Source organism: Polypterus senegalus, chromosome 11 (genome assembly GCF_016835505.1).
Source record: "Polypterus senegalus isolate Bchr_013 chromosome 11, ASM1683550v1, whole genome shotgun sequence".
Classification (NCBI taxonomy): Eukaryota; Metazoa; Chordata; class Cladistia; order Polypteriformes; family Polypteridae; genus Polypterus; species Polypterus senegalus.
Genome location: NC_053164.1, coordinates 24,948,312 through 24,969,129, shown reverse-complemented (window position 1 = coordinate 24,969,129; position 20,818 = coordinate 24,948,312). Strand labels below are relative to the sequence as shown.

The 20,818-nt window shown below is 39.9% G+C and overlaps 1 protein-coding gene across 3 annotated transcripts in view; it reads left to right on the top strand.

Annotated features, from left to right (window-relative positions):
* The window catches only part of acsl2 (acyl-CoA synthetase long chain family member 2), an 83,264-nt gene that overhangs the window by 38,087 nt on the left and 24,359 nt on the right, over positions 1-20,818 (top strand). For 2 of the 3 annotated variants that reach the window (XM_039768180.1, XM_039768183.1), the window contains exons 2-4: positions 10,511-10,724; positions 15,560-15,674; positions 17,664-17,728. In XM_039768180.1, coding sequence (XP_039624114.1) covers positions 10,512-10,724; positions 15,560-15,674; positions 17,664-17,728 — 393 coding nt within the window. In that variant the 5' untranslated portion in view covers position 10,511. Of the gene's footprint in view, positions 1-9,630; positions 9,809-10,510; positions 10,725-15,559; positions 15,675-17,663; positions 17,729-20,818 lie in introns of those variants that run through there. The other variant, XM_039768181.1, reaches the window with a different exon arrangement.

Genomic DNA, 20,818 nt, shown 5'->3' with positions numbered 1-20,818 from the left:
GACCGCGTGAAATGGAAATTACGTTTGACCACAGAACATATTATAATACAAGAACTAATCACTTCGTTTATGGATGCCATTTTTATATTGTCTTTATGACTTATTATTTGTGTGAGAGTTGCTTTACTGATATTGAAAAGAAATAAACACAAACACGGCGATCTATCCCATAGAAGTGTGCCCTGCATCGCCCTCTCCCAGCCTTCCTCTCTGGACTCCAGCGCTGAGCCTTCTGCTGCCAGGCGCGTTCTGACAGAGAAGTTTTATTTATTCGCGGAAACTGCCACATTCTAACTTTTTTTTTTAATTGGCAGTACTTGATTAGTAGAAGAGATGAGGAAAACAGCTTTGCGTCTTTCTACCTTTTAACTGCGCCGAGCTGTAAACAATGTGAAGACGACACGCCTTCAATGGCGAGAGGTCGTGAGAACAGAGTGGACGCTCAGAGGCACGGAATGTCGGGCTGCTCTGCCAGGTCGAGAGCTTTGCGGTTTCGGGTGGCGTAATCTCATCTCGCACTGTTTGTGACACTTCGAGTGCCCTGTCGGCTCCTGGGAGAGTGGAAATCTTTGCGAATGAGTGTGATTATGTGAATTTCCCCTTGGGATTAATAAAGTATCTATCTATATCTATCTGATCGGCGCCATCAAAGGAAAACTCTCTTTGTAAATTGTGCTTCACAACTACTTACTGTCCTTTTAAGGTGAGTTCAGGTCACTAAAACCCACAACATTCAAGGTTGCTTTTGTGGTGAATTCTTTTAAGAAGATGAAGGGTTTACATCTAAGAAGATGACGACCTCCTCATGTTAAGTTTTGGACTTGGGAATTGTTTGGACCTTCTGCCCGTTAAGTACGGAAGGGCAGTGTCCGCATTTCTAAGAAAAATTTTTCTCTTAAATCACAGGCACATATTGCAAGGTTGTCAGGCAGAAATTTGCAGGATCACATAGAAAATGTAATTTCTATACCACAGCGGTCGTGTAGCTCCTTTCACAAGGGATCTGCTACCGAGAGATGATCCAAATACATTTTAAGATGCTGTTAGTGCTACTTACCTGTTGTGTTATAGCGCCTTTAAAATGTACTTTACGCGAAAGCACTCCAGTACTGCTCAATGTATCTTTACTTCTTACATGTTAACGTTTTACTGTTTAATAATTTATATACTACATTTTATTTTTTTCCCTTGCACTTCGTAAGCGAAGCCACTTGGTAATCAGCTAGTACTGAATAAAACAATTCCATTATTTAAGGAATGAATTATGAGAGTCACACTACAAAAGATATAATAAAGATGGCTTTGTGTTATAAAAGTCATAAAAGAAGTTATTATTAAACAGAGCACAGTGTAAATAAGGATAAGAAAGTACAGTAATCCTTTGAACAGAAGGAAGTGTAGACATTTAAGATTAAAGGCGTCTCTCTTACAAACGTTAGTCTGTTCTGATGGTGGCTTTTGACCCTCACACCTTAGACTGTGATGAATTGTACTTGGAGTGTTGCCTATAAATAAAGACCTCTAGCTGAACATTTAAAAACAAACTCATTTCTTTTAATTACTATATGTGCCTAGCTTCTAATTGAAATAATACAATAATGTAAGAAAATTATATTTGGGACAAAATTTCTGAAAATAATAAAGCAGTAGATTCCCAACTGTAATGACATGTTCCAACCTGAGACAAAGTCTTGTGCCATCTTGTTAAGTATATTTTTTGTTAGGCTCTTCAAATTTTAAGTGAGGTTTAATCAAAAAGAAAAGACAGTTTGGTTTTAATTCTGCGTTCATGTGCTTGGAGGGGCAAACTTTAAAATTAAAGACCTTCTCAATCTTTCACAGCTGCTTTTCTCAGGCCTCCATTCAGGACCATTGACACGCTCACGAGCAGATTCAGGGACGGCTTTTACTGCCGTAAGGTTACTAAACATCCAGTCATAAACTATTGTATATTGTAATATGTGTTATGTAATGTAATTGTACATTGTATTATTATGGAAGTTCCTCTGTTTGTTTGGTTCACCTACACTATATACAGTGGTGTGAAAAACTATTTGCCCCCTTCCTGATTTCTTATTCTTTTGCATGTTTGTCACACAAAATTTTTCTGATTATCAAACACATTTAACCATTAGTCAAATATAACACAAGTAAACACAAAATGCAGTTTTTAAATGATGGTTTTTATTATTTAGGGAGAAAAAAAAATCCAAACCTACATGGCCCTGTGTGAAAAGTAATTGCCCCCTGAACCTAATAACTGGTTGGGCCACCCTTAGCAGCATTAACTGCATTCAAGCATTTGCAATAACTTGCAATGAGTCTTTTACAGCGCTCTGGAGGAATTTTGGCCCACTCATCTTTGCAGAATTGTTGTAATTCAGCTTTATTTGAGGGTTTTCTAGCATGAACCGCTTTTTTAAGGTCATGCCATAGCATCTCAATTGGATTCAGGTCAGGACTTTGACTAGGCCACTCCAAAGTCTTCATTTTGTTTTTCTTCAGCCATTCAGAGGTGGATTTGCTGGTGTGTTTTGGGTCATTGTCCTGTTGCAGCACCCAAGATCGCTTCAGCTTGAGTTGACGAACAGATGGCTGGACATTCTCCTTCAGGATTTTTGGTAGACAGTAGAATTCATGGTTCCATCTATCACAGCAAGCCTTCCAGGTCCTGAAGCAGCAAAACAACCCCAGACCATCACACTACCACCACCATATTTTACTGTTGGTATGATGTTCTTTTCTGAAATGCTGTGTTCCTTTTATGCCAGATGTAACGGACATTTGCCTTCCAAAAAGTTCAACTTTTGTCTCATCAGTCCACAAGGTATTTTCCCAAAATTCTTGGCAATCATTGATGTTTCTTAGCAAAATTGAGACGAGCCCTAATGTTCTTTTTGCTTAACAGTGGTTTGCGTCTTGGAAATCTGCCATGCAGGCCGTTTTTGCCCAGTCTCTTTCTTATGGTGGAGTCATGAACACTGACCTTAATTGAGGCAAGTGAGGCCTGCAGTTCTTTAGACGTTGTCCTGGGGTCTTTTGTGACCTCTCGGATGAGTCGTCTCTGCGCTCTTGGGGTAATTTTGGTCTGCCGGCCACTCCTGGGAAGGTTCACCACTGTTCCATGTTTTTGCCATTTGTGGATAATGGCTCTCACTGTGGTTCGCTGGAGTCCCAAAGCTTTAGAAATGGCTTTATAACCTTTACCAGACTGATAGATCTCAATTACTTCTGTTCTCATTTGTTCCTGAATTTCTTTGGATCTTGGCATGATGTCTGGCTTTTGAGGTGCTTTTGGTCTACTTCTCTGTGTCAGGCAGCTCCTATTTAAGTGATTTCTTGATTGAAACAGGTGTGGTAGTAATCAGGCCTGGGGGTGGCTACGGAAATTGAACTCAGGTGTGATACACCACAGTTAGGTTATTTTTTAACAAGGGGCAATTACTTTTTCACACAGGGCCATGTAGGTTTGGATTTTTTCTCCCTAAATAATAAAAACCATCATTTTAAAAACTGAATTTTGTGTTTACTTGTGTTATATTTGACTAATGGCTAAATGTGTTTGATGATCAGAAACATTTTGTGTGACAAACATGCAAAAGAATAAGAAATCAGGAAGGGGGCAAATAGTTTTTCACACCACTGTAGTTATGGTTAACTGTGGTGTGTGCTTGAATTCAGCTTTATTGAATGTGGGCAGCTGCTGAAGGAAAATGAGACTTCTCTGCTTTATAGCGTCCCACTTATATAGTTCTCTGTACGTGTACAGCAACTTCAAGCAAACTTTAGTGTAGATGATTTATTGCACCCCCACCTGTACAGTTTACCCGTACATAGACAGCTGCCTCAAGCAAAGATACTTACTAGCTTGGCATTAGCAGAAGAAAAGGTTGTCTTCAGGCCTGAGTGTCTCTTAAAGCCTGTCCCACCAAAGCAGTTGCCCACTCATCCCGCTGCTTCTTTTTGAAAGTGTCCCTTCTCAGTTACTAACCCCAGTGGAAATGTGGCAATCACCCACACCAGGTGCTGTTAACACCATACCTTGGATCAACCAAACAGTATAAACCTGCTATTGCAATAAAACAAAGTAAAACCAAAGTAGCAAAAAGTAGGAAATGTATTTGAAGGGAGAATTATTAAGGATAAAATAGTTTTTCACACCACTGTATAATATAGAAAATATATATATTCACACCACTGTATAATATAGAAAATATATATATGCAGGTTTGACATTGTGGTCAGCAACACAGGAGCGCCTCAGGGGACTGTACTTTCCCCGGTCCTGTTCAGCCTATATACATCAGACTTCCAATACGATTTGGAGTCCTGCCACGTGCAAAAGTTCGCTGATGACACTGCTATTGTGGGCTGCATCAGGGGTGGGCAGGAAACTAATCAAAGACTTTGTTAAATGGTGTGACTCGAACCACTTTCACCTGAACACCAGCAAGATCAAGGAACTGGTGGTGTATTTTAGGAGGACCAGTCCCCTTATGGACCCCGTGATCATCAGAGGTGACTGTATGCAGTGAGTCCAGACCTATAAATACCCGGGAGTGCAGCTGGATGACAATTGGACTGGACTGCCAATACTGATGCTTTGTGTAAGAAAGGACAGAGCCGACTATGCTTTCTTAGAAGGTTGTTGTCTTTCAACATCTGCAATAAGATGCTGCAGATGTTCTACCAGACGGTTGTGGCGAGTGCCCTCTTCTATGCGGTGGTGTGCTGGGGAGGCAGCATAAAGAAGGACGTCTCACTCCTGGACATACTTGTTAAGAAGGCAGGCCCTATTGTAGGAATAAAGCTGGGCAGTTTAACATCTGTAACAGAGCAACGGGCATTAAGCAAACTACTTTCAATCATGAAGAATCCACTGCATCCACTTAACAGTGGCATCTGCAGGCAGAGAAGTAGCTTCAGTGACAGACTTTTAGCAGAAATGCTAACATTATTCAAAGTTATTGTCTGTTTTTACATGCATTTTTTTATTACTCTTTTTTTTTTCTTTTTTTTTGTATCAGTATACTGCTGCTGGGTTATGTGAATTTCCCCTTGGGATTAATAAAGTATCTAGATAGATAGATAGATATATATATATATATATATATATATATATATATATATATATATATATATATATATATATATAATAGATATAGAGAGAGAATTATATTGGCACATGTATAAAAACAAATTTTTATTGTCTTCACCTACGGGGCACGTCTTCCCCCTGTCCTGCAAGCACAGCACAGTCCCACATACACATAAGCAACAAGCACAAATAAATTCTCCTTTTCTTCACCGGCAAGCATGGTCTCCCTCCTCCTGACTCTGGCTCCCGGAGTGGTGGCTGCTAGCTCCTTTTATAGTCCACCCGGAAGTGCTTCAGGTGCTTGATCACCTGTTTCTGGTTGCACTTCCCCGTGTGGCTGAAGAACCACCCAGACAGGCTCAGGAACCCCTGCATTGCCCCCAGCAGCCACCGCGGATCCCAACAGGGCTGTTGAGAATCTCCCATGGAGCCCTGCAGGAATCTGATGTACCACTGCCATCTAGCGTCCCGGGGGAGATATTGTATAGCCCATGCTTACTCCCCTGGAGCATATACTGAAGGGGTGTCCCGACCAGGCATGGGCTCTGGCCATCTGCCACAATATATAAAGTTCGGACTTGATTTTACCATATAATTTCTGGTATTTTATAATGTCGGCCATATAAGTCGAATGCGGAAAACTCGCACTATTGATCCAAGAGATTATGATATTCTAATGCCCACCTGAGAGAACCACAGAGCACACTGCCTTTTTTTCTTCCTATGTATCGTGCCTATGCGACCACACGGTAATACCTGAACTATTCTGAACCAATGTTTGCACTGATTTGTGTTTTTTGTATCTCACACCCTCATACACCTTTATCATAAGAGCATCCCTTATCAATGATGAAGCATTCAATCAGAAGCAAATATGAAGCTGGTTTTAAATTAATAGTTGTTGAAGTAGCGAAAGAAATTGGTAACTGTGCTGCTGCAACAAAATTCAATGTGTCTGATGTGTCAATGTGCAAAGCTCGCAGTGTACTACATGGCAGTAGTAGTACAATAGATAGATAGATACTCAATAATAGGTGGGCGCTGGCACACACAATGTGTTTTTTTTTTTGTTGTTGTTTTTTGGCCCTGATTGGTAATTGAGAGATGGATAATCAAGGTTTTTCTGTATGTCCGTGAGTGTGTGTGTGTATGTTGGGAGCCACTAGGGGGCGTACCACCGCCCTAACCCAGACACAGACAGGCAGCAGACAAGTTTTTCCACACTCCACATGTGTGTTTACAGTTTACAATGCCAGTAACCACAAGGCAACACAACAACACCATTCAGTCCCTTCTTTCTGCCAGTCCTTCTCCCTCCACTCCTCTTCAGGCTTTGTCCTCTCCTCCCGACTCTGGCCACTTATGGAGTGAGGCGGCTCCATTTTATAAGGCACCTAACACACTTCTTCCAGCCACACTTCCGGGTGTGGCGGAAGCTTGACCAAATGAGGCCCTGGAAAGGTCTATGCGCCCCCTGGCGGTGGCCACGGGTTCCAACTGGGTTGCGTTCCCATGCTCATAACCCATGACCCCACTGGAAACCAAGGGGGCTGCCCTCTATTGGCCCGGGTAAGAAACTCCCAACAATCCTCTCTTCCCCTGGTCCTTCCACACTTTGAGCATCCTGGCCGGGCAAGGGCCCCGGCCATCCACCACAATGTATATATAATATAAAATTAGGACTACTGATTAATCACTATAAACTCTTTTGAGGGCTGAATATTTTTTTCAAAAAACACAGTTTCTGAAATGCAATGGTTTCACACAGAAATCAACATTAAACATCTGTTGCTGCATGTCGTAGGCATGTCTGCTACATGAACCTGTTCAGCATCACAATTAGCTGGGGACCAGTCAGCTGAAGCTGGAACCTCACATTCGTTTTCGATCACTTGTATCAAAATCGGAGTCCGACAAGTCATAGTCCAGTTCAGAGATAATAGGCAAAACTGCGTTCACAGAATATTTTGCTTTACGCATTCGCTTTGATCTCTCGCCATTATGTCAGTGCCATTTTTGCCGTTGTTTGCGCCTTACTACTCACACGAGAGCCGGAAATCTTGGTCAAACCAATGAAGCAACTTTCCTTCTACCAACAAGAGTCCAACTAAAACATAACGGTTGGTTTTGTCACAGTTTACAGTTGATTTACCATTCTCAACTCCTCCTTTCGACAAAAGTCGACATCAGCCCTGAAAGAGTTAACGTGCCTAATTGTTTCAGTGATTACATTTCATAACTCCCCACTTTAATGTAATATATATTTTAATAATTTAAAACTATAAACAAATATAATCAAAAATCAAAAAAATGCAACCATAAACAATTACATTCACACTCCAAAAGACTTCCCGTTGATTCTCATTAAACTGCCTTGCTCCGTAGAGTAAGATGTGTAGATAGATGGTGGTATGCATCACACATTTAACTAGTGCTATGGTTCTCCGCCCATCTGGTATAGCATCTCTGCCATGTCGTCTGTACCTATTTGGACCATGAGGCTTGTTTTGCAGTCATTTGACTTAACAGTAGTAGATAGACTAAACTTGTGTTTTATTATGAGGTCCAAGGCTGCCTCTCCGGCTAGTGAATACATTTTGTTTGATCCTTTGTGGCACTGATGACATGATGATTTCTCCAACCTCTTCACCAATTAATCCAAGTTTTAACATGCAGTTATGCTTTGCGTCTGCGTTGTCTGACTGTCATTGCAGCTGGAGGATAGCAAGCTCTGAGGTATGCTTATAAGTGGGGATGTAGCACAGAGTACACATTTTCATTTCTAAGAGATTGCAGCAGACATTAGACCTTGTCATTTATAGGCCAGAGAGAAAAATGAATCTGAATTATGCTGGGAGAATGAGAAGATTCATTAAGTGATTTGTTTGTTAATGAGCTGGGACATACAGGCTGTTTCCGTGTGCTGACACTTTTGTCAGTTAATATTAGTATGGGTTAATCAAACATAGTATGGGTTAATCAAATGCAGACTGTGACTTTAGTTCACATAACATGCAGTATGTGAGCATGACATGCTAGGCCAGAGTGTTTGCTGCCTTCTGATTTAAGATGTTGCCTGGCCACCCTTTCCTTTATCACTTGGCACATTGTCTTTGATCAAAAAAGAACTGCAGCCAGGTTAGCAAGTGTCTTATCTAAAGATTCTATTGACACGGTTTCGTAACTGCTCCCCAAAAAAATCCCTTTGACTATCGGTGAATGAACTGACGTAAGGCTCGGCTCCTCTCTTTTTGTTTCCCTCCCTCAGCCATATCAAATCAAATAGTAGGTCTGAGGTATTACATCATGGCCCCACCACTGCCGCCAGTGCATTCAGGCTGCCTGCCTGTTTTCTCCTGCTTTGTCTTTAATGCTGAGCTTCTTTTGGGAATTAGGTGAGAGGTCGCAGTGGGATGCAAAGGATAATTGGAGAGAGTAAAAAAGGCTGGAACACTTTGTTGGATTTGTCCCAGATGGCTCACAGTACTTCTGTAATCTTTGAAAAATGGGACATTCAGGAGTCAAAGAAAAGAACAGGCAATGATCAATTGTTTTGTCAAACTACTGCAGAAAACTATGCCATCTAGCAGACACTTGTGCCTGGATGAGACCCCTAGTAATAATATACTGCACATTCCTCTTTATCTCCTGTCGTACTATTTTTAACAGTAAAGATATACGCATTCAGATTTGTGCAGAGGTCTTGGCAGAGCAATGCAGTCATGGTACCTGTCAGGGTGCTATTTTTTGATTTGGTAACACTTATTATAACTACTTTCATTACATTATTTATTTAAAACTTGTGATCTGTGAGCTATATTTCATGAAAGTATTGGGTAAGTAAATTAAATAAAATATTAAACATCAAATAATGGCACCACCCAATAGGATATTTCTGATCAAAGCAGTTCCTTTCCTGAAAGCTACGGACTGTGGATTTTCTTTGAAATGTTTTTCCCTGAGCATTTCTAAGCTGGAGAAGGTAGTTGAAATGCAAATAGTGTCTTCATATTGCATTCCCGTCCAGCGGCCCTAGCGATTTCGTGCTGGTGGCAGTGAACCTTGGGACAAACGCTTCCCAGACAGCAGCACAAAAGCTCTCCTCTTTACGAACTGTTTTGTGAAAAACATGCCACTCAAGCAGGGTGGAGAGGATGTGTTCGCTGTGCTGCAGTGTTGAAAAGAATTATTGCGTTTTACTTTTCACTTCTCACTTTGAACATAAAGTGGAAGTTTGCAGTGCTTTTCAAGCCTGTTAAGTAACACAACACTAACCTCGAAATGATTAATTGGCAACACTCTGGTTAACAGGGTGAGGCAACAGGTTTGGCCACTTTACATTTCAATACATATTCAACTTTTGAATAAAATATAGTATTTCACTATGTGTGTGTGTGTGTGTATCTACCTACTATATAATGAAACACCAAGGTGTCTCTGTGAGTGTCCTGTACTGCAAAGCAATCTGATTGGTCAGTTTGGCTTTGGTGACACGATTTTAAGCAGGAAATGTGAGTTTGAGCCAAATGAGGAGGAGGGCACATTGAGAGTCACCTTCAAAGGCAAGAAGTATAAAATCAGACAGGAGGGGAGAAAGGAACCTCAAAATGAGAGTGTGAGAAGCAGGCTTTATGGGAATGATACTCGAGTGGAAGAGCACCAGTCAAGGGAGGTTCAGACACATGCAGATACAGAGGAAATGTGCTGAAGGTACATGTAGAATAAAAGATATCAAATATTTTTAAATATGCTCTATTATCTGTCATCAGTAGGTAATGTGGGTAGTACTGTATGCATATATATATATATGTGTGTGTGTGTGTCTATAATATAGATACATAAACGTAAACAGAAATACGCAATAACTGTGGGCAGTTTGGAGACTAGGGAATTAGCGTTGCCAAACTGCCTTCTGATCTTTGACCTTGACACTACCTGTGTGTGCTCAATTTAGTGTTTCATGAGTTTTCTCCAGCTATTTTGGTTTCCTTCTTCATCCTGCTTCCATGCAGTTTGGATTAATAATTGGCTCCAGAGGAACCGGGTGCATGAGTGTACCCTGCAATGGACTGGAGTACCATAGAACGATATTTCCTGCTCGATGCCTGGTGATGCAACAATAACTCTGGTTTCTTGGGACTTGTATATGAAAAAATGTAATGAAGGATAGACAACTACAATGCACACAGCTTAATATCACATTACATGAACGGTTTCATTTAACCTCAGAAATGACATGCTAGAAATGTCCATATTACTCACTGCTTGGAATAATGCATTTCAGACTTAACACAATGAAATTAAAAATGCAGTTATGATGTTCATAGTAATTTTTAAAAAGAAAGACCTGCGATGAAAAATCAAAGGCAACCTGCTAATTTGCTCCATTATTTTTCCTTCTTTTTTCTTTAGGATGCAGATCCAGGAGTTTCTCAAAAATCTAGGACCTCAGGCGAGCCTGAGGTTTCCCGAGTTTGAGGATATCCGTAAATACATTCACAGCTTGTCCACGTCATCACTTATTGGCCTGGGGGCTTTAGCAACTGTCACTGCATACTGGCTAGCCACACGACCACGGCCCATCCGGGCACCCTGCAGCCTGGAGCAGCAGTCCGTCCCTGTTGAGGTGAGCTCTTAACAATAATTTTGATATATTTGCTTTATTCTTAAGGTACTACTTGGTTTGATGCTAAGCAGTCATTTTATATACATCAAACATTTTAGAAACTGAGGCTAAAGAGATTGTCATTTGTATTAAAATCAATTTGTGATAAATTCAGTTTTATAAGTATTATCATATTTTCTTGATTATAAAACACTATCAAATGTAACACTTGCCATATAGTTAGACATGAATATTTGTATAAATAAATAAATTCTAACACTGTGGTCATCTGCTTACAAAATCAAAAGGAAGTATTGTTCATAACATTTTAAGTGGCAATTAGTGATTGGCATATTTGTTAAAACTAAACATTTATATCTCTGTCACTTCACGTAATTAAAGTGACCACAAGGTGAGCACCTATGACCAACATTGTGTAGGTGCAGACCATAATCCCTTCATCACGTCTTCCTTCTCCATTTGCTAACTATTAACGTTCTGTTTATTATTATTATTATTATTTTGCAGACACTTTTATCCAAAGTGACTTACAAAGAAGGTTGTAATACATGCAAGAATAAAGGTACAAGCATCAAAAGCAACAGAGAACAACATAAACAGAGCAAAAGGGAGCAGTAGCACTTCTACTAATTATTTCATAGTTAAACATGCAACTAGACTAAGATTATCTGTAAAAGTGATGCGAAGCAGTTCCAAAGAATGTAACGAATAGGTGTGTTGTCACAAAGGTAGCAGGTTATTTGCATTCATTTGAGACTTGTATCATGTATTTTAATTCCTGCTTCCCATGTTCACAGTTTTTGGCTTTAAAAATAACACATTTTGGTTGAGTGCTATAATTTCATATGCTGATTTAACAATATTTTGTGTGATTTGCAGCTGTAAAGATTACTGGCATATTCCTCTGTCCTGTTAATATTTAAAGATTTATTAACATTTTCAAACAAAAACAAAAGTCAGAGAGCATTTTAATTATTACTTACAGTATTTATTTAACAGACACCTTTACCCAACTTATAGAGCAAGTTATAATACAAAAATGAAAGTACAAGTGTCAAAAGCAACAAAGGAAGTAGAACTACTACACTACTATACCTGCAGGTAGACTAAGACAAACATCAGTAATCTAAAGTCGTAGTCCGTACAACAGCAGCTGTCCTGTAGAAGAGACACTAAGCAGTTACAAAATATGTAATGAAAAGGTACATTTTCAAATGACACCTAAACCCAAGTACATTGGATGCAGTTTGACTAGTCTAGATTATGCCATAGCTTTGGAGTAAGACTGGAGAAGTTTTGGCTCATATGGCAGAATGAGGGACGGTCCGCAAATGGGCAGAGGCAGAACAGAGACTTTTTGAAGGAATATGTGGAGAGACCAAAGACGGGAGATACAGAGGAGTAGAACCATTCTGAGAACTATAATTCAACACAAAAGTTTTGAACTGGATCCTTTCAGCAACAGGAAGACAGTGGAGAGACCAAAGCAGAGGAGCAGTAGGAGTGAAACAAGGACCAGAGAACACTAGTCAAGCAGATGCATTCTGGAGAAGTTTGATTGCAGCTGAAGAAAGCACTTCCTAGAGAGAGTTGCAGTAGTCTGGCCAGGAGAGAACCAGTACCTGAACAAAAGGTTGCCATAGGTGGAGTTTCAATTTTTAAGTTGGATAGGGTTTAAAGGAAATAACACAGTAGTGTACCACTGATCATCCGAGAAGGGGGTCTCATATAAAAGCCTAAAAACACAGTCAAAAATATATTGCAATGCAGAAGGAGGATAAGGCTTACTATAGTGAAGAAAGATTTTCCGTTTCTTCTGGTTTAACAGTTTTGTGTTGTCCAAGCTTTCAGTTATATGTAATTTAATGTTAAGGACAGCCATTGCAGTCGTAACTGGGAGAGTAAGAGCTAACTGTGTGAGTTTATAGAGATTTGTATGTTTCACTTAAACTACCTGTACTTGGTATCACCTTGAAAGCACAATTTCACTATTTTTGTATTACAGTATACTCATTTTTTTTTTTTAAGTATATAATATAGTCAGCATTATTGTAGTTGTATTCTTAGGATAAGGTTCTGATGATGTTAGCCACTTTCTAAACACAACTTAGATTCACTTCATAAGCCTGTACTTAAGTCCTTCAATGGAAAGGAGCCACCGATTCTTGTCTAATTGGCCTCTAAAAGAAACAATCCATGTAATACTTTCTTCACTTCCCCTGTGAGAGTGCATGCCTTAGACACCTACAGCCTTCCTTGATCTCAATGTATGATTCTCTGCTCACATATATACAGTGGATTCAGAATGTATTCAGTCCACTTTATTTTGTGCACACTTTTTTGTGTTCTCAATTTAATATTAAATGGATGGAATTTGCCATATTTGCGCATCAATCTATATATACTCAGTAACCCAAAATGACAAAGTGAAAACATGTTTTCAGAAAGGTGTGCAAAATTCTTAAAATTCAAAACCTGAAACTTCTCTTTCCTATAAGTATTTGGACCCTCAATTCAGTACTTTTATAGAAGCCCTTTGGCAACAATGACATCTTTAAGTCTTCTTGGGTAAATCTGTACAAGCTTTGCACAATTGGATTTGGTCAGTTCATCCCATTATTTTTGGCAGATCCTCTCAAGGTCTGTTAGATTGGATGGGAAGTGGTGGTTTACTGTCTGCAGGTCTCTCCCCAAACATTCTATGGGGTCTGGGTTTTGGCTGGGTCTCTCAAGGACACTTGGGAGGCTTGTCCTAAAGCCACTCCAGTGTTGTATTGTCTTGACAATCAGGTCATTGTCTAAAAGGTGAACCTTCACCTCACTTTAAGGTTGCGTGTTCTGTGGAGTAGCTTTTGTTCATGGACCTATCTGGATTTGGCGACATTCATCACCCTAACAATTCTGATTAGTCTCCCTGTCTCTGCTGCTGAGATACAGATAATCCCTTTTCCTCATCCCCTCAGAGTCCTTTATATGCCATTTGGCAAACTTAAAATGGTCTGATGTATGCTTTTTACTCAAGAGTGACTTCTGTCAACCCACTGTACCCATAAACTCCTGATTGCTGGTGAGATGGTCATCCTTCCAAGAGACTCTCCCAAGGGCCCTTAATGGGGATTTGTGGGACTAGAGGCTATATGCACACTCCTGTCTTCCTAGTTCAACATCAACCAGCTGCTTCACTTCTGGAAGTGAAATCAAAACGGACTAGCTGTGACCTTTTTTACCCAATCGCTTCAAGACGTGCCCAGACTTACAGTAAACTATATTAGTCACATTATTCAAACATTGTGCCAAACGTCGGGAGCTAAAAAGGAGAAGGGCAGCCCTCCAGGGTGGCTGTGGCACCATGGATTCCTGCAGGCACTCTGGGAGTTGGACTTTGGCACAGTCCTGTTGGGTTCCATGGGGACCTCCAGGGGGTGCTGTAGAACCCTACTTTGGGTTGCCATCACACCTGGGAGTAGTTCCAGTTAACCCTGAGGAGCCACCTGGAGCACTCCCAGGTGTAACATAAAAGGAGCCACCTCACTCATTTGGAGAGCGAGAGTCAGGAGGATGAGAGAGATGAAGCTTGCTGTAGGAGGAGTGGTGGTGGTGAAGAAGAGAAGATTGTGCTGTAGACTGTGCTGCTAGGTGTTTTGTACTGTACTGTTGTGGGGAGTAAGGGAGAAGAGCTTCCCCACTATAAATAAACACGTGTGCTGCTGAACTTGTGGGCTCTTTGGCTGTTGTGTGCAGAGTTTGGGGAGCTGTATGCCCCCTGTGTGACAATGCGAGTTGGTTGCATGCTCCCATCATCTGTCTGGGAGCCTTTGAACCCTACACCGTCGGTAATTTTACCGATGAGCTTAGCAGTGAGGCAACAACATAGCAAGGGGATGGTGCAAAAGTGTCAAGTGCTTTTCTTTAAAACAACAACAAAAACAAAGTGCAGTGTATTCAAAATTCTTCAAATAAATAATCCATAAAAGCAGATGTGACACGTGGAGGTTAAAACCAATAAATAGAAAAAGTCTTCTTAAAAACAACGAGGTTAAAATAATGCAGGAAGCATTCTTTAAAAAAAAAAAAACAAGAACAAGCCCGGTTTCGTCTTTTACCTGGTGGCTCTCCTGCTTCACCCATCTGGGCTTCGCAACAGGAGAGTCGCCTATCTGCAGGAACAGCTGCCTTTCAAATTGGTCCGGTAGCCCTCCGATCCCTGGCTACGTCAGGCTCCAAACTAGACCAAGACTTGGGTTAATTCCCCAGGGGCCAAGGCGCTCACACTTGGGCTAAAACCAGCCCAAAGCCTCCTGGACTCCCGCTCCTTTTTGACAGTTCGTCATCTCCTCTGCTGGTCACTCCAGCTCCTTAATCGCTCAGGTGGAGCGACCACTTCCTTCAGTCAAACCGAGCGTCACAGGGCCATGTAGGTTTGGATTGTTTTTTCTCCCTAAATAATAAAAACCATCATTTAAAAACTGCATTTTGTGTTTACTTGTGTTATATTTGACTAATGGTGAAATGTGTTTGATGATCAGAAACATTTTAGTTTTTCACACCACTGTATTTCAGTTTTTGATCTATAATACATGTGTAACCTTTCTTAAAATGTTTTCACTTTGTCATTATGGATTTTTGAGTGTAGTTTGATGGGCAAACAATGGCAAATTTCTCCATTTTAAAATGAAATCAGCAACACAGTAAAGGGTCCAGAAAGTGAAGGTGTCCGAATGCTTTCTGAATCCAAAGTATTTCACACTTGATCAATGTACAAGTTGTTGTTATTTGTGAATAGAATGCAGTATAATCATTTAAAAAATAAGAGTATGTTCATCATCAAACCACAGGGAATCCCAAGCTGCAGAAGATCTGTTTTACTGCCAGATGATACCCTTCTCTCCTTTTACTATGAGGATACAAAGACGGCCTATGAGATGTTTCAGAGAGGCAGACGTATCTCAGGTATGTAACAAAAACACTGACCTCATTTAATACGTTCTGTTCTGCAGTACAACAAAGCATCCTTTATCATGTTTTCCAATTTCTGCTATTTCTAAAGCTTTATGGCTCCAGTGAAAGAGCTGAGGCAGTATTTTCCAAATTGACAAAGTCTGGAAATGAAGTTCATCATCTTTTGAGACATTACCTTAGCAAAACATCCTTATAGAATTATGTAATTTTTTTGTGACATCACAAAGGACCCTAGAACTGCATCTAAATGTAATATTCAATGACTTCATTATTAGAAAGAGAGAGTAGTAAAGCAGATCCCACCACACAATGGTTTGTACCACAATTGTTCACCTGAATTACCTTAAAGGGTACAATGCTCTGCATAGAGGTACGTCAGCATTGAACCTTATTGCTTGACATGGTTCCTGTTATGTCTTGAGAACCGTTAATGTTGAAAGTTAATGCATTTGAAATTACTAAATCCACTAACAACAGTCAACCATGTGTTGCTAGCATTGGGGTTTGGGGATGCTTTGCTGCATTGGGACCTGACATTCTATCAATGAAAAGAACCATGGGTCAAGACATCTGTCCATAAGCTGGAGCTGCTTAAGCACAACTGCTCCACATACCAAGACAGTGAGGAGAACCACAATTGCATCTACATCCAAAATATTTGAAAGAAAAAAAAAATACACTTAGGATTAACCTAGACATTTAATGCATAAACCCTAACAATGGAAAACCCTGAAACAAGTAATTCAGGCTTAAACACGCAAAGGTCATTGAGTTAAGGCAGTTCAGCTATGAGGAGTAAGCTAAAATTTTTCATATGCTGTAAGAGGCTGATGAACAAGTTATTTCTGCCAAACAGTTATTGAATCAGGGTGGCCTTTACTGATCACAAGGTATTTCATGACTTTCTATAATAAATAATTTAGATAAGCATCATTTTTTTTGTTAATTGTTTATTTAGGGTTTCTTTTGTCTAATATTAAATTTTACTTCAAAACTTGACAGTATTCTCAGTGGAAAGTATCCGGTAAAGCCGATGACCATCAAACAGCTTTTAGCCAGAGGGGGTGGCAAACTTGCTGATTTTAGTGCCTTGACTAGAAATCACAGGGTGTGACAAATTAAATGACTATGTGATGACTTTCCAGCATAATTTCACATTTCTAGTATATCGTGAGGTAACCTGTTTTTATGACAGCCAAAAATGTGGTGTCTGATAAAGCCGCTTCTGCTTGGATGCTTTCCAGGTATTGTGAGTTGAGGCACAATCTCAAACCTTTTATTTTTCTATCTGTTGTGGCGTTTAAAACACAAGACATCAGACAGACAAGCCCCTGTTCTGTATGTGGACCGTAAAAGCCTGCATTCCTTATTCTTTGCAGCTGCATTATATACATTGAACTTCCAGCTCAGTGCTCATTGGTTTTTCACTTTTTCGCATATACTGAGCCCACCTGTATGACTTAAGACACAATTGAACCTGTTGAATCTGTCAGGACGAGTCACAGACTGGTTGGACCGATTGCGGGGATGTCAGAATACCAGACTGGTGGTTCTGTGAGCACGTCTACTGACTATTCATTTTGTAAAGCACTTTTAGCTACATTTTTTTGTATGAAAATGTGCTATATAAATAAATGTTGTTGTTTGTTGTTATTTCTGACTCTCTAAGGTTATGTAAATAGTAGCCTGTGTTGAAAATTGAAGAAAAAGTTGTGTAATGTGACAAAGCATTAATAGAGGAAATAGGATACAGTGTAAATAAATGCATATCACAGTGTAGGTCCATGGAAACATTGAGATAACTGTTTAACTGTTAAGCATGTCTCTTATAGCAAACTTCCTACTGTTTCTAATGTTTAAGTGTTTTATACTTGTTGAGACTGTGGTACCAATCTAGCAAATTCTCAATAGATAATCATGACATGCAGCTGTCATTTTAACCATAAATATTTGCTTATTGAGCCCTGCTTGTCCCTACAGGTGATGGCCCCTGTCTGGGTTACCGGAAACCGAATGAGCCATATCAGTGGATCTCTTACAAAGAGGTACAGATTTTTGGAATTGTAACCAGCTCTCTGAGAAAGGGGTGGGATTCTTTGGAAAATCAATGCTTTGCACCAGTAAGGGTCAAAACAGCCCATGTCATTTTAAAATACTGGTTAGAAAATTGTCAGGATTACTTATTTTGATATCAGTTATGTATAATGAAGAGAACATAATTTAATAATATTGCAAAACAAATAATAAATTCACAATGTATTTGATGTACCATATTTCAAAGCACATTCAGAGTAAAATAAGATACAGTATGTGCAGTGACTAAATACTTGTCTCCTAATGACATTTTGGGTAGTATATCTTGAAATCTGTATATTTTAATTTAAATATAGTGCAGTTCTTTTTTTTTTCTTGTCAACTTTCCAAATAAACACTCTTATGGAGAGCTCTTAATTTTATGGTCTTGTACACTTGCACACCCAATTTCAGCAAATGACTTCTGTAGTTCCTTCAAAGCAATGGTTGGCTTTTTTAATACTTTCCTTATTGGTCTCTTGTATGTCCTGCTTGTGTTTTTAAGTTTTGAAAGATGGTCGTCCTTACACAGTAACTGGGTAGTGTGACACAAATTCCACTTCCTAATGATTGATTCCACATTGCTCAGTGCAGTTTTCTTCACTGTGGTGTGCTGGACTGGTAAGATCACTTCAAGAGAGGCCCACCGAATCAACAAGCTAATTAAAAGTGTAGGCTCTGTTATGGCACATATTCTGGACCCTCTGGGGGTCATAGTGAAGGAGAGAATTAAAACAAAACTGAGTGACATTATGAGCAATGCTGCGCATCCTCTCTCTGACAAACTAACACTGAGGACTTTCAGACAAAGAATTATTCAGCAAAAATGTGTCAAAAAATGCAACTGGGCCTCCTTTATACCAACAGCAATAGGCCTGTATAATGCTTCACTGGGACAAATAAAGCTCTAACCATCCATTATCCAACCTGCTATATCCTAACTACAGAGACACAGGGTGGGTCTGCTGGAGCCAATCCCAGCCAACACAGGGCACAAGGCAGGAAACAAACCCCAGGCAGAACGCCAGCCCACCGCAGGGCACACATACACCCACACATCAAGCACAGAATAGGGACAATTTAGGATCGCCAATGCACCTAACCTGCATGTCTTTGGACTGTGGGAGGAAAATGGAGTACCCGGATGAAACCCACGCAGACACGGGGAGAACATGCAAACTCCACACAGGGAGGACCTGGGAAGCAAACCGGGATCTTGTAACTGCAAGGCAGCAGCGCTACCCACTGTGCCACTCATCCAACCATAGTGTGTCTTGCAAAAGTATTCAGTTCCCTTGAATGTCACTTCCATCCTTGGGATTTCAAAAGATAATATATTCCCCCAAATAAGCATTTTTATTTTAAACTAAGTATTCTAACAGTTTATTAATAAACCCAAAGTAAATCATTTGCCAAAAGTATATGTCTAAAAAATAAAAATAAAAAAACTGGAAAACCACAGCTTACATAAATGTTCAGGCCCCACACATTAATATTTAGTAGGGTCTCCTTTTGACACAATAACAGCTTTAAATCTGTTGAGGGTAATCCTGACCAGCTTTGTTCAGAGCTCACGAGAGATTTTGTCCCATCCTTCCTTGCAGATTTGCAAATCGTTCACACTGATGCTTACGCAAGTATTCAAATCCTTTAAGCTTCAAGTGATTCCAAACAAGGCAAATTTGCCTCTCATTTGGACCTCACTGAATATTTACTTTCTACCAGTGAGCAATTAAAGTTAAGGTTGCATTTTCTGGATATAAAAAATCCCTCTGTGTAGGGGTCACCTAACTAGGCTGTGAGTCCACTGTGAAAATGAAGTCTAAAGAGCAGACCACAGAAGCAACAGACAAAGTAACGCTAATCCATAAATTTGGAAAATGGTAGAAAAATAACCAAACTGCTTGAATGTTCCAGTGAGCACTACTGGATCCACATCAGGAAGTGGAAAGTGTTATCATACCACCCAGTCACTGTGTAAAGAAGGTCATATGTCAAAACTTAAAACCCAAGCAGGAAATACAGTAGACTAGTATTGAAAGCAAGAAAGAAGTTAGCCATTGCTTTGAAGGAACTACAGAGCACAATATCAAGAGCTCTTCAAAACGGTGTCTGTTTGGTAGCAAAGCAGAAAAGAAGCCATTACTCAGAACAATTACACAGTGCAGGAGGTGGACCCAGATAGGATGTGGGAAAAAGTTTTATGGTTGGGTGAAACCAACATAGAGCGTTTTGGCCAAACGTCAAAACACTATATATGCTGCTGACCCAATACTATACCCACATCTCAAAAAAAAAAACACTATCTTTACAGTGAAGTATGGTGATGGCAGCCTAATGCTTTAGGGATGCCTTACATCTGCACTGACTAAGAATCTTAAGATTGATGGAAAAATAGATAAATAGATTAAACTAAATATAAGGAAAAACTATAGTTGTCTTGAGAACCTGACTTGGGGAAATGTTCATCTCTCAGCAAGACAAGAGTCCCAAGCACAAGGAAGTGTAACACTGGAGTGGTAGGAAAACCAAAATGGTGGAGTTAAAGTCCTCATCTCAATCCCATTGAAATTTTGTAGCACTCATTGAACCAACCAACCGGGACTCTTTGCAGAAAATCTGCCAGGAAGAATGGGACAAAAACACTCATGAGCTGTGGGTAAACTGGTCAGGCTTACACTAAAAGACACACAGCTGTTACTGTGGTAAATGGAGGCAAATACTGATGTGTGTGCTTTGAATGCAAGCAGCTCTTTTCCTATTTTGATTTTTTAGATATACAGTGGACCCTTGACTTACAAACTCAATTCGTTCGCGAGGGCTGTTTGTAACTCAAGTTGGTTGTAAGTCAAGACTATTTTCCCCATAAGAAATAATGGAAATACCCATAATGCGCTCCGAACCTCCCACAGCAACACTTACTTAATCTTTTCATAATAAAAAAGGGTTGTATAATGCGCATAATTTACCAAAACACCAATAATTTTTCTAATGTACTAACCAAAAAGTTATAAAAAGTGCCTAGCATACCAGAAACAACAATTTCATACTGTACTCACCAT